The sequence below is a fragment of the Oryzias melastigma genome, linkage group LG5 (genome assembly GCF_002922805.2).
Source record: "Oryzias melastigma strain HK-1 linkage group LG5, ASM292280v2, whole genome shotgun sequence".
NCBI classification, from domain to species: Eukaryota; Metazoa; Chordata; class Actinopteri; order Beloniformes; family Adrianichthyidae; genus Oryzias; species Oryzias melastigma.
The window spans coordinates 5,845,383-5,865,908 of NC_050516.1; the positions used below are offsets into that span (position 1 = coordinate 5,845,383).

At 42.3% G+C, this 20,526-nt stretch overlaps 1 protein-coding gene across 4 annotated transcripts in view; it reads left to right on the forward strand.

The window, feature by feature from the left end:
• The window catches only part of chd5 (chromodomain helicase DNA binding protein 5), a 70,000-nt gene that overhangs the window by 34,453 nt on the left and 15,021 nt on the right, over window positions 1-20,526 (forward strand). For 3 of the 4 annotated variants that reach the window (XM_036211818.1, XM_024270957.2, XM_024270954.2), the window contains exons 13-32: window positions 2,720-2,851; window positions 2,956-3,064; window positions 3,141-3,332; window positions 3,417-3,617; window positions 7,428-7,565; window positions 7,630-7,751; window positions 7,830-8,003; window positions 8,088-8,229; window positions 8,322-8,453; window positions 9,070-9,187; window positions 9,265-9,389; window positions 9,490-9,736; window positions 11,525-11,697; window positions 11,941-12,115; window positions 14,415-14,501; window positions 14,580-14,668; window positions 14,900-15,033; window positions 17,763-17,907; window positions 20,061-20,220; window positions 20,329-20,408. In XM_036211818.1, the coding sequence (XP_036067711.1) occupies window positions 2,720-2,851; window positions 2,956-3,064; window positions 3,141-3,332; window positions 3,417-3,617; window positions 7,428-7,565; window positions 7,630-7,751; window positions 7,830-8,003; window positions 8,088-8,229; window positions 8,322-8,453; window positions 9,070-9,187; window positions 9,265-9,389; window positions 9,490-9,736; window positions 11,525-11,697; window positions 11,941-12,115; window positions 14,415-14,501; window positions 14,580-14,668; window positions 14,900-15,033; window positions 17,763-17,907; window positions 20,061-20,220; window positions 20,329-20,408 (2,875 nt within the window). The remainder of the gene's footprint in view (window positions 1-2,719; window positions 2,852-2,955; window positions 3,065-3,140; window positions 3,333-3,416; window positions 3,618-7,427; window positions 7,566-7,629; window positions 7,752-7,829; window positions 8,004-8,087; window positions 8,230-8,321; window positions 8,454-9,069; window positions 9,188-9,264; window positions 9,390-9,489; window positions 9,737-11,524; window positions 11,698-11,940; window positions 12,116-14,414; window positions 14,502-14,579; window positions 14,669-14,899; window positions 15,034-17,762; window positions 17,908-20,060; window positions 20,221-20,328; window positions 20,409-20,526) is intronic. The other variant, XM_024270956.2, reaches the window with a different exon arrangement.

Genomic DNA, 20,526 nt, shown 5'->3' on the forward strand with positions numbered 1-20,526 from the left:
GGTGGAAGCTGAAAAAAGAAGATTGTTGCATGACTTTTAAGAAACAGTTGAAACAGGCTCTGGGTGGTCAGGAGGTACTCCCAGATGACTGGATAACTACAGCTAATGTGATCAGGGAGACAGGTAGGAGTGTACTTGGTGTGTCATCAGGAAAGAGAGTTGATAAGGAGACTTGGTGGTGGAATGAGGAGGTGCAGGAGTGTATACGGAGTAAGAGACTAGCTAAGAAGAAGTGGGACACTGAGAGGACTGAGGAGAGTAGACAGGAGTACAGGGAGATGCAGCGTAAGGTGAAAGTAGAGGTGTCAAAGGCCAAACAAAGAGCTTATGATGACTTGTACGCTAGGTTGGGTAGTAAGGAGGGAGAGACTGACCTGTACAGACTAGCAAGGCAGAGAGATCGAGATGGGAAGGACATGCAGCAGGTTAGGGTGATCAAGGATAGGAATGGTAATGTGGTGACAGGTGTCAGTGGTGTAATGGAAAGATGGAAAGAATACTTTGAAGAGTTGATGAATGAAGAGAATGAGAGAGAACAAAGAGTAGAAGAGGTGACGGTTGTGGAGCAGGAAGTAAGAAAGATTAGTAAAGGTGAAGTGAGAGGGGCTTTGAAGAGGATGAAGAGTGGAAAGGCTCTTGGTCCTGATGATATACCTGTGGAGGTATGGAAGTGTCTAGGAGAGATGGCAGTGGAGTTTTTGACCGGGTTGTTCAACAGGATCTTAGGTGGTGAGAAGATGCCTGAGGAATGGAGGAGAAGTGTGATGGTGCCCATTTTTAAGAATAAGGGAGATGTGCAGAGTTGTGGTAACTACAGAGGAATAAAGCTGATGAGCCATACAATGAAGGTGTGGGAAAGAGTAGTGGAAGCCAGACTAAGAGCAGAAGTGAACATTTGTGAGCAGCAGTATGGTTTCATGCCAAGAAAGAGCACTACAGATGCAACATTTGCTTTGAGGATGTTGATAGAGAAGTACAGAGAAGGTCAGAGAGAGCTCCACTGTGTCTTTGTAGATCTGGAGAAAGCTTATGACAGAGTGCCCAGAGAGGAACTATGGTATTGTATGAGGAAGTCTGGAGTGACAGAGAAGTATGTCCGAGCAGTGCAGGACATGTATGAGGGCTGTAAGACAGTGGTGAGGTGTGCTGTAGGGGTGACAGAGGAGTTCAAGGTGGAGGTGGGATTACATCAGGGATCAGCTCTGAGCCCCTTCCTGTTTGCAATGGTGATGGACAGACTGACGGATGAGGTTAGACAGGAATCACCATGGACTATGATGTTTGCAGATGATATTGTGATTTGTAGTGAGAGCAGGGAACAGGTGGAGGTGGAGTTAGAGAGGTGGAGGTTTGCCCTGGAAAGGAGAGGAATGAAGGTTAGCCGCAGTAAGACAGAGTACATGTGTGTGAATGAGAGGAACCAGAGTGGAAGAGTGAGGTTACAGGGAGAAGAGATAAAGAAGGTGGAGGAGTTTAAGTATTTAGGGTCAACAGTACAGAGTAATGGAGAGTGTGGAAAAGAAGTGAAGAGGAGAGTGCAAGCAGGTTGGAATGGGTGGAGAAAAGTGTCAGGTGTGATGTGTGACAGAAGAGTTTCAGCACAAATGAAAGGAAAGGTGTACAAGACTGTGGTGAGACCAGCCATGTTGTTTGGACTAGAAACAGTGGGACTGAAGAAAAGACAGGAAGCAGAGCTGGAGGTAGCAGAGATGAAGATGCTGAGGTTCTCTTTGGGAGTGACCAGGATGGATAGGATCAGGAATGAATACATCAGAGGGACAGCACATGTTAGAGGTTTTGGAGATAAAGTCAGAGAGGCCAGACTGAGATGGTTTGGACATGTTCAGAGGAGAGACAGTGAATATATTGGTAGAAGGATGCTGAGTCTAGAGCTGCAGGAAAGAGGTCTAGAGGAAGACCAAAGAGGAGGTTTATGGATGCAGTGAATGAAGACATGAAGGTGGCTGGTGTTAGAGTGGAGGATGCTGAAGACAGGCTTAGATGGAGGAAACTGATTCGCTGTGGAGACCCCTGAAGGGAAAAGCCCAAAGGAAAAGAAGAAGAAGAAGATGATTTATCAAATTAAAATTATTACAATTTTAGGAAACCTATTAAGTTTTAAATGTTAAAATGTATGTATAGTGTAAATATGAAATGCCTTCCTCCTAATTGAATGAAAAGAAAGAGCAAATTTAATCTAAAATGGCATGAAATGTTTATTAAATCGAAACACAGAATACTTCTTATGTAGTGATGTGTATCGGTATATGGAGTCAATAAATGGAATAATTTATGCACAGAAATGAAAAACACCATAACAATATCAAGCTTCAAAAACAGTTTAATCAATGACTATAAATCTATCTCGTATCAATAGAAATCTACTCATCCTTCAGGTATGGTGTTCATTTCACACTGGTTGATGTTTGTAATTGTACATTTTTGTTCGTTCTTTCCCAGTCTTCTCTTATTGTATCCTAAATCAGCAGAATGTTTTGTGTTTTTCTTTCTTAGTGACTGATTTTTTGATTTGGTAAAAGGGGCAGAGGATATAATTTTTTTCTTTTTTCTGTCCCCTTTTCATGTTTTTTCTTCTTTTTGTGCTCATTTGGATGAAGAACGAGTAAAGTTTCTCAGATGCTTGTGGCCTAAACATTTTATGGATAGAAATTCCATAACTAAATGATTCTTAATCAATAAAAACTTTTTCATTCTGTAGTTTTGATAAGGACGGTGATGTGCATTACTTGATTAAGTGGAGGGACCTCCCGTATGACCAGTGCACGTGGGAGGTGGATGACTTTGACGTCCCAGAGTATGACACCCATAAGCCTTCTTACTGGGACCACAGGTTTGTTCAGGGGTATTTTCATTTAGAGACTCTCAAAATGTTCTGTTCTTGTTTGGCTGTCTCCTGAGGCTTCATCTGTGACTTCTGAGTCTCTGTGCTGCCAGGGAGCAGATCTTAGGCGAGGACCAGCGCCCCCTGGTGGTGAGGAAAGGGAAAAAGCTACGAGATGACCATCAGAAGAGAGAAGCTCCTCCTGATGCTCCCATCATAGATGTATGGTTCTACAGATAGAACTGACTATCCCTCTGCAGGACATCTCAGTTTAAGGTCGATGTTTTCCTGCTCACAGCCCACCATCAAGTTTGAGCACCAGCCCTGGTACATCAACGCCACCGGAGGGACGCTGCACCCATACCAGCTGGAGGGCCTGAACTGGCTAAGGTTCTCGTGGGCTCAGGGGACCGACACCATCCTGGCTGATGAGATGGGACTGGGAAAGACGGTGCAGACAATCGTGTTTCTTTACTCGCTGTACAAAGAGGTGGAAGACAAACTCCAATGTGTTAAGTCTATAAACTTTTTCTTTGCTGTTGCTATGGTTACATGTGCCGTCCTGTGGTTTCAGGGTCATTCTAAAGGGCCGTTTTTGGTCAGTGCCCCTCTGTCCACCATCATCAACTGGGAGAGAGAATTTGAGATGTGGGCTCCGGACTTCTATGTGGTGACTTACACCGGAGACAAAGACAGCAGGGCCATCATCAGGGAGAACGAGTTCACCTTCGAGGACAGTGCTGTCAAATCGGGGCGCAAAGTGTTTCGTATGAAGGTAGACGTCACGCTCTCTCTCCTCAAGCTGGAGTTTCAGATCAAACATTGGTCTTCTTAAAGCTTCAGTCCGGATGCTGCAGGTTTTTAGGTCTGTGGAGGGTCATCCCCATCTTAAGGGGAGTGCAGGTGTGTCTTTCATTTCACCACCTTAAGGGATGACATGGGAATGGAACGTACCATTGTTGTGTGTGTGGTAAGTCATACAGTGTCCTCACGCCACACTCTCGTCCTGAGTAAGGTGTGAGTACTGGGTCCTTACTGATCGTGCACAAATGTTGCACGCACGAGGTGTGCACGTGATACCTAGGTGCCTGTAGGATTCACACAAACTCTCATCAATATTTTCCAGATTCAATTTAATTCCCGATATTTTTTCTAATTATTTTGATTCAATTTAATTTGATTCATTTTAGTTTTTTGCACATAGTTTCACACATGTAAACAGCTACTTTGAAACTTTCTGTTTTTTCCAGTTTCAATCCTCTCCCGAACACTTCAAATCTCAGAGGTTCTCGTGACAGAAGGCTGGTAACGTCACCGGAACAATTTTTTTTGTTTTTTTGGCAGAACTAAAGGATAAAGATCGAGCTCTAGTTTTATGGATCAGTTATTTGTCTATTCTTTAAACCCAGCCCTAACACAAATTACGCTCCTCATTTCTAACAGTCAGGCCGCAGTAAGGAGAGTGCACGTATCACGTGAACAGCACTAACGGGCTTCTTGTTCAGTCTACAGTAGGGATGAAACACTACAACACGCCAGCGTCTCACCTGCTGAACGCAGGTTCTCGAATGCACTTTTAGCAGTGTTCACACTGTACCGTCACTACATGACACTAGTGCATGTACTCAATGCCAAAGTGATGTGAATCTGGTGGACCTTCCTCAGGCTTTTTCTTTCAAAGACTGTGTCATAGAATTCCAGTCAAACACAAATTGAAATGATTTTCTCCTCCATGATCAATTTTCAAATGTTTGGCACTTCCATGTCTTTAAATGGACGCCATCCATATGTTACTACCGAATCCAAGCCCCTGATTGGTCAAACTTCCACTCATTTAACTTTCAACGTGCGTTTATTGGCCTCTCATTTAGTACGTAGCCTGAAAACAGACGTAAAAACGTGCTTAGTGACGTGTGAGTGAAATGTGATTTCTCTAGGTTTACATTGACTTTTGATTGGTAGTTGTTGCTTGAATGCATGTTGCTGAGGGTGGTGTAAATGCAGCTCAGTTACCCTTACATGTTGTGTCAACACAATCTCACTCCCAACTCCTCAGATATGGATGAATGGTTCTGGACCCATCCGGGCCATTTTTTAATGTTTTTAGTGTCTCTAACTCGTCTTTTTATGATGTTCTGGCTGTTCCCATGAAATTAGGGGTCCCCACCCCTCGGGACACGGTACCAGACGTGGAACCAGTTATGGGCTAGGGTACCAGTTTGGGATACCGATACAGGTCTGTGTCCCGAGGGCTGGGGTCCCTGATTAGCGTATGTATTTTTCCCTGTCCGTTGCTTGGTGCAAAGCGGCCCTCGGACCAACATCAAAAAACGGCGTTTGAGAACACCCAAAATGTCAAAAAGTGACACAGAGGACTCCTGAACCATATGTGACAGGATGACAGGTTGAGAGTGAGAATGTGTAGGTTGTACAAGTGTTCAGTATGACCTGTTGCCCGCAGCATACCCATAGATAAACATGAACATTTTCTCTCTGTGGATTCACTGAGCTTCATGCTTCACGTTTCTTTAGAGATTTTTATAACCTGCTGACTGAGTACCTGGCTGCTGTGAAACATTCAAAGACTCAGTTCATGTCCAACGTTGCGTCTGAGAACATCAGGCAGCCTAAGATCCTTTTTAACTCTTCAAAATATAATTTAAGTCCTCTTGAATTCTCCTGCTGGACTCCTTCTGTTTTATCTGTGAACAGTTTTTAAAGTTCTTTGTTGACAAAGTCTGTGATGTCAAGTTTTTACCTTTTGCTTTTACCCCTAACTCTTCTGTTTTGGGTCCACCACCTGCTGTTATAGAGCACTTTGAACCTGTCACTCTCTCCCAGATTTCAGAGACAGTTCAGCACCTGAGTCCTTCCCACTTTCGAGGTGTCTGTATCCCACCCAGACTCCTGAAGGAGGTCTGTGATGCTGTAGGCTCCTGGATTGTTGGTCTCGTAAACTTCTCTCTTGGGCTCTGTACCAGCTGCCTTCAAACATGCTGTTGTGCAACCCCTTTTAAAAAAGAATAACTTGGATCCTAATGTTCTCTCAAACTTTAGGCCAATCTCCAAGTTATCTTTTCTTTCTAAAATTTTAGAGAAGGTTGTTTATCTCCAACTGCAGGATAATTTAGCACCAGATGATACTGTTGAGAAGTTTCAGTCTGGTTTTAAATCCTGTCATAGCACTGAAACCGCTCTCCTCAGGGTGTGTAATGACCTGCTTTTAGCTGCTGATTCTGGGTCCTCCACTGTTTTAATTCTTTTAGTTCTCACTGCTGCTTTCGACACAGTGGATCACAGTGTTTCATTGTCCGGATGAGCAGTCTGTTGGTCTGAAGGGTTCAGGTCTTATTTATGTAGTAGAAGTTTTTCTGTCCAACTGGGACAGTTTTATTCATCAGAAGCTCCTCTTGAACATGGTGTACCCCAGGGCTCAGTTTTAGGCCCTCTTTTATTCTTATGGTACTTTACCTGATGACGTCCAGATCTACCTTCCCTTAAAATCTGGTGGATCTGAGTGTCTCGACAATCTGCAGACATAGAATCATGGACGGAGCTGAACTTCCTCTGTCTTAATGAAAGCAAGACATTTTGTCTTTGGCAAAACCGACCAGCTGACAGGTTGCTGCAGTGCTGTTGGCCCCCTGAACCCTTCAGACGCTCCTTTTATCAGAAATCTTGGGGTAAATCTTGACAGGCATTTTAAATTTGACAAGCAGGTCAGTGCAGTAGTCCAGTCCAGCTTCTATCACTTGATTAGTAAAGATAAGTCTTATCTTCCTCCTCATGGTTTGGAACAGTGATCCATGCTCTGATCTCTTCCAGACTGGACTACTGCAACTCTTTGTACACTGGCATTGACCAGTCTCTGCTCCGCCGTCTCCAGCTGGTCCAAAATTCAGCTGCCCGCCTACTAACGGGGACTAGATGGTGCATGGACATCAGTCCCTTTTTTTGCTCTCTTCACTGGCTGCCTGTGTCTTTTAGGATTGTTTTTAAGATTTTACCTCTGGTTTTTAAATGTCTGCATGGTCTGGGCCCTCAATATCTTTCTGAACTTTTCCATTTTTACCGTCCACGTCGAGTCCTCAGATCTGAAGATCAGATGTTGTTAACGGTTCCCAGGACTCGGCTTGTGACCAGAGGAGACGGAGCCTTTTCAGTTGCTGGTCTTAAACTCTGGAATGTTCTCCCCGTTCTGTGAGGCCTGCCAGTTCTGTCAGTAACTTTAGGTCACTTTTAAAAACGTATCTTTTTAACAAGGCTTTTAACTCCAGTGAGCAGATCCAGTGGGCCATCTGTGTTATTGTTTGTTTTGCTGTACCTTATTACCTCATTGTTTTTATTGTTTTATTGCTTTTATTGTTTCTCTTTGTTGTTGTTTATTGATTTTATTTCTCTGTTCAGCATTTGGCTGCATCTGCTTTTATAAGTGCTTTGCAAATAAATTGATTGATTTGACCCCACAGCCCGTATCTACCGGTAGCAGCTGGGACTAAGGCTTTAGGATGCAGTTAGCAGAAGGTCAAGGCAGCATGTTCTCTTTGTCTGCTGGTTACTTTGAACCTTGTGATGTTCTCTGTAGAAAGACACTCCCATCAAGTTCCACGTTCTGCTCACGTCCTACGAGCTGATCACCATCGACCAGGCCATCCTGGGCTCCATCACGTGGGCCTGCCTGGTTGTAGACGAGGCTCACCGACTGAAAAACAACCAATCAAAGGTAGAAGGTCAGCTTGGACTCAGTCCGACCTACAGTCGGTTAGTAATCTTTGTGTCCTGCTCAGTTTTTTAGAATCCTCAATGGGTACAAGATTTACTACAAGCTGCTCCTCACTGGGACTCCTCTGCAGAACAACCTGGAGGAGCTGTTCCATCTGCTGAACTTCCTCACCCCTGATCGCTTCAAGTAAGCTCCTGTGACTCATGTGGGATCTCCTCACACAGATTTACATGCTGTCCTCTGTGTGACTTTTCATCTCCGTAGTAACTTGGAGGGCTTCTTGGAAGAGTTTGCCGACATCTCAAAGGAGGACCAGATCAAGAAGCTCCACGACCTGCTGGGCCCGCACATGCTCAGACGGCTGAAAGCCGACGTCTTCAAGAACATGCCAGCAAAAACGGAGCTGATCGTCCGGGTGGAGCTCAGCCCCATGCAGAAGTGCGGCTCGAGGGACAGCAGATACCCGTGTGGAGCACCGCCCAAACCCTGACCACCACCCATCTGTGTCTTTATCTGCTGCAGGAAGTACTACAAGTTCATCCTCACACGGAATTTCGAGGCGCTGAATTCCAAAGGTGGAGGGAACCAGGTGTCTCTGCTCAACATCATGATGGATCTGAAGAAGTGCTGCAACCACCCGTACCTGTTTCCTGTCGCTGCTGTGGTGAGCCATCAGGGTTTTTTTGATGATGTCAGCGAGAATTAAGTTTACAGACGATCCGTTTCTGACGTTTGGGATGGATTGTTGTCTTGAAGGAAGCTCCTGTGCTCCCCAACGGCTCCTACGACGGAAACCTGCTGGTGAAGTCCTCCGGAAAGCTGACGCTGCTGCAGAAAATGCTGAAGAAGCTCAAAGATGAAGGTCACAGGGTTCTCATTTTCTCCCAGGTAAAGGTCAAAGCTTCTGCTACAAAAACATGGCGGCTGTAGAACACGTGTCAAAGTCAAGGAGGTAATTCTATCCGGCCCTCCAGATCATTTTATTTTATTTTTATTAATGGTCCAATTTTATCTTGCGCTTATTTCTAACTTGTATAAATTTGACAAAATATATTTCTATGGAGAGTATTGAGAGTAGTTTAATCTTTTAATAACTGAAGCGTCATCTGTGACACTTAAACACAAAATCTTTAACATTGCTCAACATCGTTGAGCCGCTTTTCTCCTTCAGAATCTGCTGGAATTGTCATGTTAATGGTTGAACAGTTACAGTCAATCAAAGAACAGAAACACTGGAGCTCCGGTGTTAAAGGCAGTTGATTTATTCTGCAACAATATTCCTGCCTGTTTTTATTCAGAATAATGTTCAAGTTTACATTTTTAAAGTTTTAAGAATTTCTTTTTAGTGTGTTCAATAAATGTTTATCTTGTTCGGCCCGTGACCTCAGGTGTGCTCTGGATTTCGGCCTCCAGCCTGATTGAGTTTGACACCCCTGCTGTAGAGACTGAGTCAGCTCCTTCATCTGCTGCTTTCTGCTAAACTACAATCCCGTCTTGCTCACAGATGACAAAGATGCTGGATCTGCTTGAGGACTTCCTGGAGTTTGAGGGTTATAAATATGAGCGTATTGATGGCGGGATCACTGGAGGCCTTCGGCAGGAGGCCATTGACCGCTTCAACGGTGGGTTTTCCTCCTAATTCCGTTGGTGTGACCTGGTGCACCGTCGTCTCCTTTGTAAAGTGGAATCTCTGTTCCAGCTCCGGGCGCGCAGCAGTTCTGCTTCCTGCTTTCAACACGGGCGGGAGGTCTCGGCATCAACCTGGCGAGCGCCGACACCGTCATCATCTACGACTCGGACTGGAACCCTCACAACGACATCCAGGTACCGATTCCTGCGTGGGTTTGCTGGCGCCTCTTTTCTAAATGGCTTTGGCATTTCGGCATCGCTTCATCTCGCCGCCTCTGTCCCTCCCCTCCCCCAGGCTTTCAGCAGAGCGCATCGCATTGGCCAAAACAAGAAGGTGATGATCTATCGCTTTGTGACTCGGGGCTCCGTGGAGGAGAGGATCACTCAGGTGGCGAAGAGGAAAATGATGCTGACTCACCTGGTGGTGAGGCCCGGTCTGGGCTCCAAAACGGGCTCCATGTCCAAACAGGAGCTGGACGACATCCTCAAGTTTGGAACCGAGGAGCTGTTCAAGGATGAAATGGAGGCGGCTCGAACGATGGGTACGACTGTGTCCGCTCACTACCAAAGAAACGAACGAATGCGTTAACCAGACGTAACTTAATGAACAAAAGAAAAAGGCTTCACAAACACTAAAAAATGACCTTCTGACCCATCGGTTTACCCATTGCACTATATTATGCATTGAAAGTAAAACATTTTCATGAATGAACATTTTAGTAATATTATCTGCTCTTAGTCACACAGAAATGTTTGTTTTTGTATTTAAATAAACTTTAAAAAGAACTTCCCTCAGTAAATCTGATGAAGGAAATCTTTGTTCCTGAAAGGCACAATAACAAACTTTCTACTGGAAAAAATGTCCGTCTCAAAACAAGTTAAAAATATAGAACAGAAAACGTTTTTCCTTCTTAGAAGAAAACAAACATATTTGTTCAGTAAAATTTCTCAAAATGAGTTGTGATTTTTTTTGCGCTTTTAAGGCATAATTTAATTGGAAATTAACTTAAAGATTCTTCAAAGATTCATATTTTCAATTTTTCTCTTAGAATGTATTGCTCAAAAGAAAAATCAATCTTTAAATTATATACTGTATATTAATACTTTTTCCCCAAAATATCCTATTTTAAGCGCTACAACACCAACCTTACTGTAACTGTTATTTAAAAAACTTAAATTATGCATTCTAAGTAGAGATGCCAAAAATGATTATTTTAATAGTCAACTAATCAGATCATGGATAAACTGGCTGTAAAACACACATCTTAATCTTCAAGTGTTTAATCTATGTGCTAACTAAAATAAAGATGATAGTTTCTTAAACTTTAATGAATCCTGCAGCTTCTTTCCTTCATTCGTTTCTGTCATTAAAACTTAAATCTATTGAGGTCCACATCTGAAACAAAGAACCATTTTTCACTAAAGTTTTGTTCTCTCTGACTCAAATAGAACTAAAGTTCATTTTGTGGTTCTGAACGTTCTCAACTGTCTTCAGCTTCTCTACACTCTGACTCTATAGAATTCCAGACTGTCCGATGTTCTTGCTGGTAGCAGGAAAGTGATGATTTCTCCATGTCTGCAGAAAGACTTGATCTCTTTGGAGAGCAGATGTTCCTTCAGAGACATTTCACTCTGATGGGTCCAGGTTGCAGGGATGCACACAAACATTTAGCTAACAAGTTTGCTCTAATGTTAGCTTAGCTTAGCTAGACGATGATCCCTCTTCATCGTTATCATACTCAGTCACAACCTGCTTCCTCTTCAGGTGTTCATGATCACTGCAGTGCTGCCATCAAACACAAGTTCTGCCTTGTAGAGACTGCATTGGACACTTTTATGTTTTTATTTTTATGTCTCGACCTTTCAATCGTGTTATGGAACCAGAGTCTTCCTAGAACTTCCTGGGACATCACTACTGACCGGATTAACACTACTGCACATGTATTAGAAAACATGCAGTGTAGTTTTGAGATTAATAAACGACTAATCGTGGCAGTCCTAACTCTAGAACAAATCTGTAGTAAAAATGAAACATCAGTTATGAGTCATTTTTTCAAGTGATTCTTTTTCTTAACACAAACCCACTGAGTGTTCATAAATGAAACTTTCAGATGTCTAGTAGGAAATTTTATTAGAAATTTTACTTAAAAAGGGCTTTCAAGATCAAGTTAATCAACAAGATATTCAAGATTTATTGTCTTTAAAAGGAAAGCGTGGTCACGTCTTTTTGAAACGTTTCTAGTATTTTAGTTTAGTATCAGATGTTTCAACTAGAACCTTGTTAGAGTTCCAGTATTTCCATTTTGGTCATCAATGTTCTTCATCACCAGGAGATAACAAAGATGGAGAGGAGGGCAGTGTTATCCACTACGACGATGATGCCATCTCCAAGCTGCTGGACCGCAGTCAGGATGCCACCGAGGACACGGACATCCAGAACATGAACGAGTACCTGAGCTCCTTCAAGGTGGCGCAGTACGTGGTGAAGGAGGAGGACGGAGAGGTACAGACTCCCTTCTCATCAGCATCAGAAAGGGAATTTAGAATTCTTTGTGTGCCTGAAATGTCAAAACTGCAACAAATAGTTTCATTTTCCTGCAAATAATTTCTAGATAACATCAAGGATGAAATATATTCACACTGATCAGACTTGGTTGTAACGACGGTTTCCCGCTCTCTGAGGAAAGTTCTGAGTGAATGAAGTTGGTTTGTTTCGGCCACATGAGCGGTGCTGATGTGTGTCCAGGAGGAGGTGGAGAGGGAGATCATCAAGCAGGAGGAGAACGTGGACCCCGACTACTGGGAGAAGCTCCTGCGTCATCACTACGAGCAGCAGCAGGAAGACCTGGCCCGGAACCTGGGCAAGGGCAAACGCATCCGCAAGCAGGTCAACTACAACGACACCACCCAGGAGGACCAAGGTACGTCCCGTCCCGCCTGGAGACAACCCGGTTTCATGTTACCACAAAAGATCCGTTCATGAGTTTCAGGATAGCTGAATTATGAGACTTGGAGGAACTTTCTCCTTCTTTTAATCCATCAGTTTTCTCAGTCACTCTTTAATTTCCACATAAAGTTGTCTGCAGAGTCATTGAAGACGTTTATAATGAAGTCACAGTTCTGGACCGTGAGCTGACATGAATCTGAGCAACAGATGAATTCAACTGAAGCTCCGTTCTAATTACTGGAGTTTGACTGTTGGCATTTTGGTCTTCTGAAAAATAGTCTCACTCTAATTATTAAAGCCTTTTCCCTTTAAATGAGATCATAACTCAGACTCTTTATAAAGGCCTGTAGACTGAAGAATTGCTGTAAGATTGCAGCGACTGCAGCCTGAGGCTCCAGAGACGTGCAGACGTTTATCCTGTAGAGAGAAAGTAGACTCACTCCGATTTGTGTGCAATTCTTGATATGTAACTCATGACATACATTTTGTGAATAAGTATAAAAATGACAAAATTAAAAACATACAAAATACAATGTACACATACACAAACGAAAATGACAACAGCTTGAAACCAGTCACACACACAAATCTTTAAAAATCTCACACAAATCACTTGTTACACACACTCAAAACCTCAGTTACACACAGATCTGTGGTGAGACTCTTTTCACGTCTCAGAGATTCGTCCGTGAGTGATGCGTTTAAATACTACTAGAATGCTCGTTCATCAGTTTTCTTATCAGCTTTTTTCAACTTCTATTGTGAATAATATCCAGTAAAACTTGACATTTTCCCACTTTCTTAAACATATATGCACAATAATTAATATAAAAAGTCTAAACAAGCGCTTTTAAAACACTTATAACTTTTAAAAATAAAAATATCTCCCAGACCTGATCGCTTCCTCCTTCCCCTGACAGCACGAGGCTCTGCTCCAAGTCAGTCACGGGGATAACGGGCGGCGCCGGGCCCCTTCGCCTGCCATTACCGCGTTTGCCAACCAGAACTCAGTGCACTGACTGTATAAGAGGCATACGGGGGGTCTGTGGTCTGGTCTCCCCGCAGAGCTTCTCCACAGCAAACGGGTGGGAGAATTTGGCAACAGCAGCGCGAGGCCCTTCCAAACCCCCACAGGGCAGAGAGGATTGACCAGCCCACCGGCCCGCTACGATCTGCTGGTGTTTGGAAGGGTCCGGCGCCGCCTGCTATCCCCGTGACTGTGACCAGCGCTCGGGACGGAGTGTGAGAGGCGCTGTCAGGGGAGAAGCTGCAGAGAGGAAGCATCAGTTCTGGAAAATATCTTTCTTTTTAAAGGACTAAATGTTTTAAAATGGCATATTTACAGCTTTTTATATTAACTATCGTGCGTATCTGTTTAAGAAAGTGGAAAAATATCAAGTTTTACCAGCTATTATTCACAATCGAAGTTTAAAAAGGGCTGATAGGAAAACTCTGATGACCCAGCATTTTAGTAGTATTTAAACGCATCACTCACAGATGAATCCCTGAGACGTGAAGAGAGTCTCACCACAGATTCATGAGTAACTGAGGTTTTGAGTGTGTGTAACAAGAGATTTGTGTGTGATTTTCAAAGATTTTTGTGTGTAATTAGTTTCAAGCTGTTGTAATTTTAATGTGTAAATTCTAATTTTTGAATTCTGTAATTTTCAAACTTATGCACAAAATGTATTATATGAGTTGTAAACCAGGAATTACACACACACAAATCAGGAATTACACACACACAAATCGGTGTGATACTTATTTCTCTCCACATTATCCCTCTATTGTGGCTCTTTGGCTGTAAAGAAAATGTTAAAAGATTTGAATTAATATTTAATTTGGAGTTTTTGTTCATGTGTTTTAGTGAATAAAGTTTTGTTGTTTCCGTTTAGACTTTTAATATGTGAGAAAACAGAATAAAATGACGGTTAAAGGTTTAATCTGCTGTCAGAGAGTTTTAATGTTAGAATGAGCTTTAAGCACACATGCTCTTATTGTTGCTGCTTATATATAGTTTATAATTATCTAGATTTTAAATTACAAATGTGACCTCTGATGTGTATGAGCTCCTCAGAGGAGCTTCTTCTTCTGTGGTGAACAGTGGAGCAGCTTCTCTGCTGGGAATCTGTTCCTGAAACAAACTTTAGTAGAAGTCAGCTGCAGCTCGTCCAGGGGACGTGCACCGTGCATGCTGCAGTGTCATGGCGCCCCCAGGTGGCCACCAGCAGAAGCGAACACAATGCACTGTTTCTCTTTGATGTGTGGCTCAGAATGGCAGGATGATCTTTCAGACAATCAGTCGGAGTACTCCGTGGGGTCCGAGGACGAGGACGAAGACTTCGAGGAGCGACCTGAAGGTGGGCGGGGTTTGCTTTCTTGCTTCTTGCTGGTTATGGTTGAAAGTGAGGGTCTGACGGCAGCTTGGCCTGTTACAGGGGGACGCAGACAATCTCGCCGGCAGCTCAAGAACGAGAAAGACAAACCTCTGCCTCCTTTGCTGGCCCGGGTCGGAGGCAGCATTGAGGTGTGTCCACAGGACGTCTCTCAGTAGTTTAAAAATGACCAAAAATGTGATTTTGCAAATTCTTAAAGTTAGTTTGTTGTTCAGGCAAGCTTTTTTCTGTTGAACAAATTCATAATTATGAGTATTTTTCCAGTTTCTATTGGCAGTTTTATTGCAGCTTGAATCAGCCATCTCCTTACCTCTGACACGCTCGCCCTACATCCTCTCATTTGTGCTTCTCGCCGTCTCCAGGTCCTGGGGTTCAACGCTCGCCAGAGGAAAGCTTTCCTCAACGCCATCATGCGCTGGGGCATGCCTCCACAGGACGCCTTCAACTCGCACTGGCTGGTCAGGGACCTGAGAGGGAAGAGCGAGCGGGAGTTCAGGTGCTTCTCTGGATTTTTGATCAATTATTCACCACAACACGCCAAACGCTGTCAGATGATTAAACTGTGAAGGCTCCCCGGAGCGGCGCCGGGCTGCTGTGAGCCTCCTCATAAACTTTTCACAGCTCGACTGTTTGGAGAGGCTGCAGAGATCATGCCTAGTTTGTCATGCAGATGGTGTTTCTGCTGCAGCTTCAGTCTGCTCTCAGACGTTAGTCAGCTCACATCTGTGGGATTTTACATTATCTCTACCAATCCTGAGGGACGTCTGCACAGCTGAGTGACAGTAAAACACTGAGATCTGACCTGTTGACATGACTGGCGGGTTGAAATGTAGCCACTACAGCAAAGACACACCAGCCATAATGTCAACCAGTACATCGGCATAAAACAGGAAAAAACTCTAATCTGAAGAAGAAAATCACTAGAAAGTAGTAAAATGATTTTCACTACTCATCAGGCTACTTTTCTCCTTCAGAATCGACTGGAATGATCGTGTTAAAGGTTGAGAAGTTAGAGTAAATCAAAGAAAATAAACACTGGAGCTCTGGTGTTAAAGGGTTAATGTACTGAAGCTCAAAACGGCCTGCCCTACTCTTTTTTTTAATTGTTTTTTAATGATAATGAGATCCACTATCTCATTATCAAGAGAAAACAGAATTATTTTTCTCTTGATAATAAGATAATGAAGAGTATACTGTAGCGTCCCCCTCTACCTTTCCCGTGCGGAGACGCTGACACTTTACCTGATTTAATTCTCTTCATTTTTATATAATATAACATTGTATTTTGATGATAATGAGTATTGTATATCTGTTACATGATGTATGATTGATGTTACTGTTTACTGAAATAATGTTTGATGAGATTAATCAATAATCAACAAGAACTTCACTTTGCTACTGGGAATTTAAAAAAAAAAAACAAAACAAACAAAACAACAACAACAACCGGATTACATTATTATGCAAAACAGTGAAACGAAGTAATTAAGTAGGGGTGGGATTATATAAATTCACTTCTTCCCGGTCCTTTTCAAGCAACCAATCAAACTCTACTGACTTTAGTTAATAGTTACAAAAAATGAATGAACCAAATGTGACATAAGTGTGTTTTATTTTTGTTTTCTATTTCCTAATCAATACATTTAATTGTTTCTGTAATGAGTTTGAAATAATTGTGTAATTTTGTTTTGTTCTGTATTTTTCAATCTATGCTTGAAATCAATCAATCAATCAATCAATCAATCAATCAATCAATCAATCAATCAATCAATTTTGTGCTTAACAACAAAAACAGCAGAAAAACACTCCACAAATGATTTTGAGTCTATTTTTATTTATTAGTGGATCTATGCTCCTCAAACGTCTTAATTCCTCCTCACGCACCAGCTCCCCTCCCTTTTTTTCCCTAAACCCACCAACAAACATGTTGACTGACAGAACCAACAGAACCCCGGGCTGCCGAGGGTTTCAGCATGGTGAGCTCCGGACATCTGCAGCATAACAAAGCAGTTTATCAGAGAAAATGTCAAACGCCAGAACTGATCCATTTATAATTTATCGATTTAACAGTGTCTGCATTCTTTCTGAAAAACTGCTTTATTTAAAGTGAAAAAAGTATTGTGGCAGCCCGTGTTGGGCTGTTTGGGTCCGCTAATGTCCGGAGCTCAGTGAACGCACCATGTGGAGACGCTCGTCGGCCTGGGTTCTGTCAATCAACCTTATAAAATAAAACGTTTGTAGAATGTTTTCTTGGGCTGTTTTTGTTGTTAACCACTAAAAAAAGGCTTAAAACAAGTAAAGTCTCTGAGTGTCAGTGCAGGAAAAGGAGAGAAAGAGAGATGCTGCAGTTTATGCTTCATTTTCTCGTTATCACTAGAAAGCAATAAAAAAAATAAGTAGGCCAGGCCTTTTTTGGCTTCCGTATATAAAAGTCCAATAATGGGTATTTCTTTATTTCCAAGCAAATAATTTGTGTTTTTTTGAGCTTTTATGAACCTGATTGTTGTTCATTTGGATTACAGTGACACAAAAACTAAAATAATAAGTGGAAATGACTCATTTTAGAACTCAATGTGAACAAAATCAGAATCCGAATGAATCCTTGTTAAATCTTAAACTCTTCTTAGAACAGAAATCTATATTTTGTTTTCAAAATGACAACAAATGCTAGTCTAAGTTGTCAACTATTACTGAACTTTAAAATAACAGTTTCATTTAGAGCTCAGCCTGAAAATGAGGAAAAACGTGAAGTGTTGAAAGACATCTTCCTGTTTTACTTTTGTCGTTAAGCTTCAGTAATTGGATAAACTTCTGTTCATGGTTTTCAAAACAACTGTGTTCAATGTCTAAAACTGTTTTACTGTGGGATCTCTGTGCTATGAAGTCATTCTGTTTAATGAAATGCTTTAAAATGTCTAATGAACACGTTTTGAATTAAGAACTTGAGTTTTTTTGAGTCTTAAATCAAGTTTTTCTATTGTTAAGAGTTTGAAGCAAAAAATTATTTTTACTTGTTTTAATAATAATCTTCTTAATTCTGGATCATAGTTCTTAAAAAAATCCTGATTGTGTTGATGTTGAGAAAAGCTTGCAGCTTTAAATCTGCTAAAATGTCTCAAATGTCTGAAATCTTTGCCAGAATCAGTAGTTTAGTTTGTAGTTTACTGATGTTCCTGTAACTGCTGCAGACTGAAACCAGCTCTAACCAGGTGTTTCTTCACCCAGAGCCTACGTGTCCCTCTTCATGAGACATTTATGTGAGCCGGGGGCCGACGGCGCAGAGACGTTTGCTGATGGCGTTCCTCGAGAGGGCCTGTCCCGTCAGCATGTTCTGACCAGGATCGGAGTCATGTCGCTGGTCAGGAAGAAGGTACCAAGTGTTCACCACCAGTTCTGCTCTAAACATCTTTATCAGCTCATGAGACAAATGTTACAGAGAAATGAACAAACTTTTATGTGTAAGTAAATGCAGGTTATGATTTATGAACACAAATGATCTTTACTGAACTTTATCAATGACCAACATAACACCCTGAAGCGCTCCCAGTTTAATCCCAGTCCTGAAGAACCAGCGGACAGGGAGAAAAAAACTTCCTCTGAATGAAGGATCAGGAAGAGCCCTGCAGCAGAACCAGACTCAAACACTCCGATCATCTGTGATCGGACCTCAGAGGAGAGCAAAGACACAAACATGTAAAACAAGGGATATCTGTTGTTAGACAAACAGGCAGCAAGGACAAAAGACACAAACACACCAGAGAACTGGTTACAGGACAAGAGAAAGGTTAATCGTCACAGGCACCAGGAAGCAGATGAACACAAAATCACAGAACATCTGCTTTGAGTTAAAGATGTGTCAGCAGCTGTAAGTGTGAGAGAACTGGAGGAAGAAATTCAGAACCCACCGAATCTGTTCTGAAACGGCAACAGAGTCAGCTGACGGAGGAAAATTATAGCTTAAAAGTTAGTAACTAGAACGTGAAAAAATACAAAGTGGAAAGAAAAATATGCAGCAGATTTTAAAATGACCCATGGGGAAAATGCTTTTATTTTGAAAGGTCGGATAGGCAGGAAGGAAGAAGGAAGTGGGCTATAGAGATACGTCTTCCATTACATTGTGGGCACATTTAAAACACTCTTTCTTATGCAACCGAACTGTTAGCTAGAGTTGAACACATAAGCTGCTGATTGTATCTCAGGGTGCTAACCGCTGTGCCACAGCCCAGAATGTGAACTTTCCAGCAGCAGTGAAACCTGAGATGAATTTTCTCCTGTTAAAGTTGTTTAAAAACAGACAAACTTCATGGATTTGTTCAAATTAATGAAATAATCAGAATCTGATTCACAGTTTTTCTCCTTCATTGTCATAGATTTGTTCAATAATATCCACATTAGTCACCTGCTGAGATCTTTATTGAACAGTTTTGTCTTCTTCCCCCCTGGAGAGGGTTAGAGAGGAGCTGGAATTAACCTCAAACTATAAACAATGTTCACACTTTTCCTTCTAAACCGGACGTATCTGTTCATATGTCAGTTCCAGAAACAGGAAGCTCATTTTCTGTTTTCACTTTTTTATGATGAATGTAAAGATTCTCACAGCTTTTGTTCATAATTTCAGCCAGTTGTTATTTAGGTTTTAGATAAAAAAGAAGAACAAACTTTATATAGCATTTATGACAGATAAAAGCTTTACAATGTACAAATAAATTAAAATAAAATAAAACAAAATAAGTAAGATACAGAGGCAAAATGAACTAAAAGCTTGTCTGAATCTAAACGTTTTGAGAAGTGTTTTAATATATATACATATATATTTAAAAAATCCATTCTAAATTTAGCAGGTAGTAAAGAAAGTGAAAGCTGAGAGTGTTGTTGCATGAACTGCAGGTGTTACCCACCCTCGCCCTTGGGGCGCCCCTTTTGTCCCCACCGCCCTGGTCAGAGCTGTATGTGACAACATACATTTTTCAAAATAGCAGCCTTTCTCTCCTTAGCAACCATTTTATGTTTTGGTCGTCTGGTGGTGACAAACACGTCTGTGTCACTTTACAAAGAATAGGCAAAAGACATTTTTGGATCTCCTTCGCAACGGAGGTCTTTTGTTAACCCCGCCCATATTGCCACGCTAATGGCGATCAAAATCTACAAACTTTAAAATCATCATTTTTCCCAAGCAACTTCCAAATGATTCTCCAGGAGTTAGGAGGTGATTGATTGAGACTTAAGAGGAGTTTCTCTTTGTAGAAGGTAGCGGCCTGTGGCGTCTTTACCTCCTCTATATGAAGACGTCCTGTTTCGACCCGGCGTGTTCATCACTAGAGGTTTTTGCTAAATCTGCACAGATTCACTTTCCTGTTACTGATAGGTAAGCAGTTGTTTCCCATTGAGCTGCTTCTGCTGTGGCTCTAAACCTGAGCTTCAGGTGAAGCTGACGTCTGCCTCGTGTGTGCTGATGGATTTGCTGCTGCTCTCCTTCACACAGATGTGTAAACGCTGTCTGACGGTAAATCTCTCGTGCTGTAGGTGCAGGAGTTTGAGCACGTAAACGGTAAGCTGAGCTCTCCTGATCTGATTCCCATCGGAATAGAGCTGAAGAAGCTGACAGAGAGCGTCTCTTCTGATCCGAACACTCCGGCGCCTGCCAGCCCCATTGCTACCCGGCCCAGCACCCCCATCCCTCAAGGTCAGAAGAGCCTGCACCATCCATGATTTCAGTTTTCTGTGAATGTGAAGGTAGCAGTCATACTCGGAGGGAAACAGGAGAGCTAAGATGATGTTTTCTGGGCTGTAGAGAAGACAGAGTCTTTGGTGGGGGGCTGTGAGGACAAGGACTCGACGGAACAAGATGGAAGGAAAGGGCCAGAGCAGGAAGTGAGTGCTCTTCTTCCTCCATCCTCTCATCCGTTGTGTTCTGCCTCAGGAGATGAAATTAGAAAACAATTGTCCATCTGTAAAAATGCTTTGTACTTGTGTTAAGAGATTTGTGTCT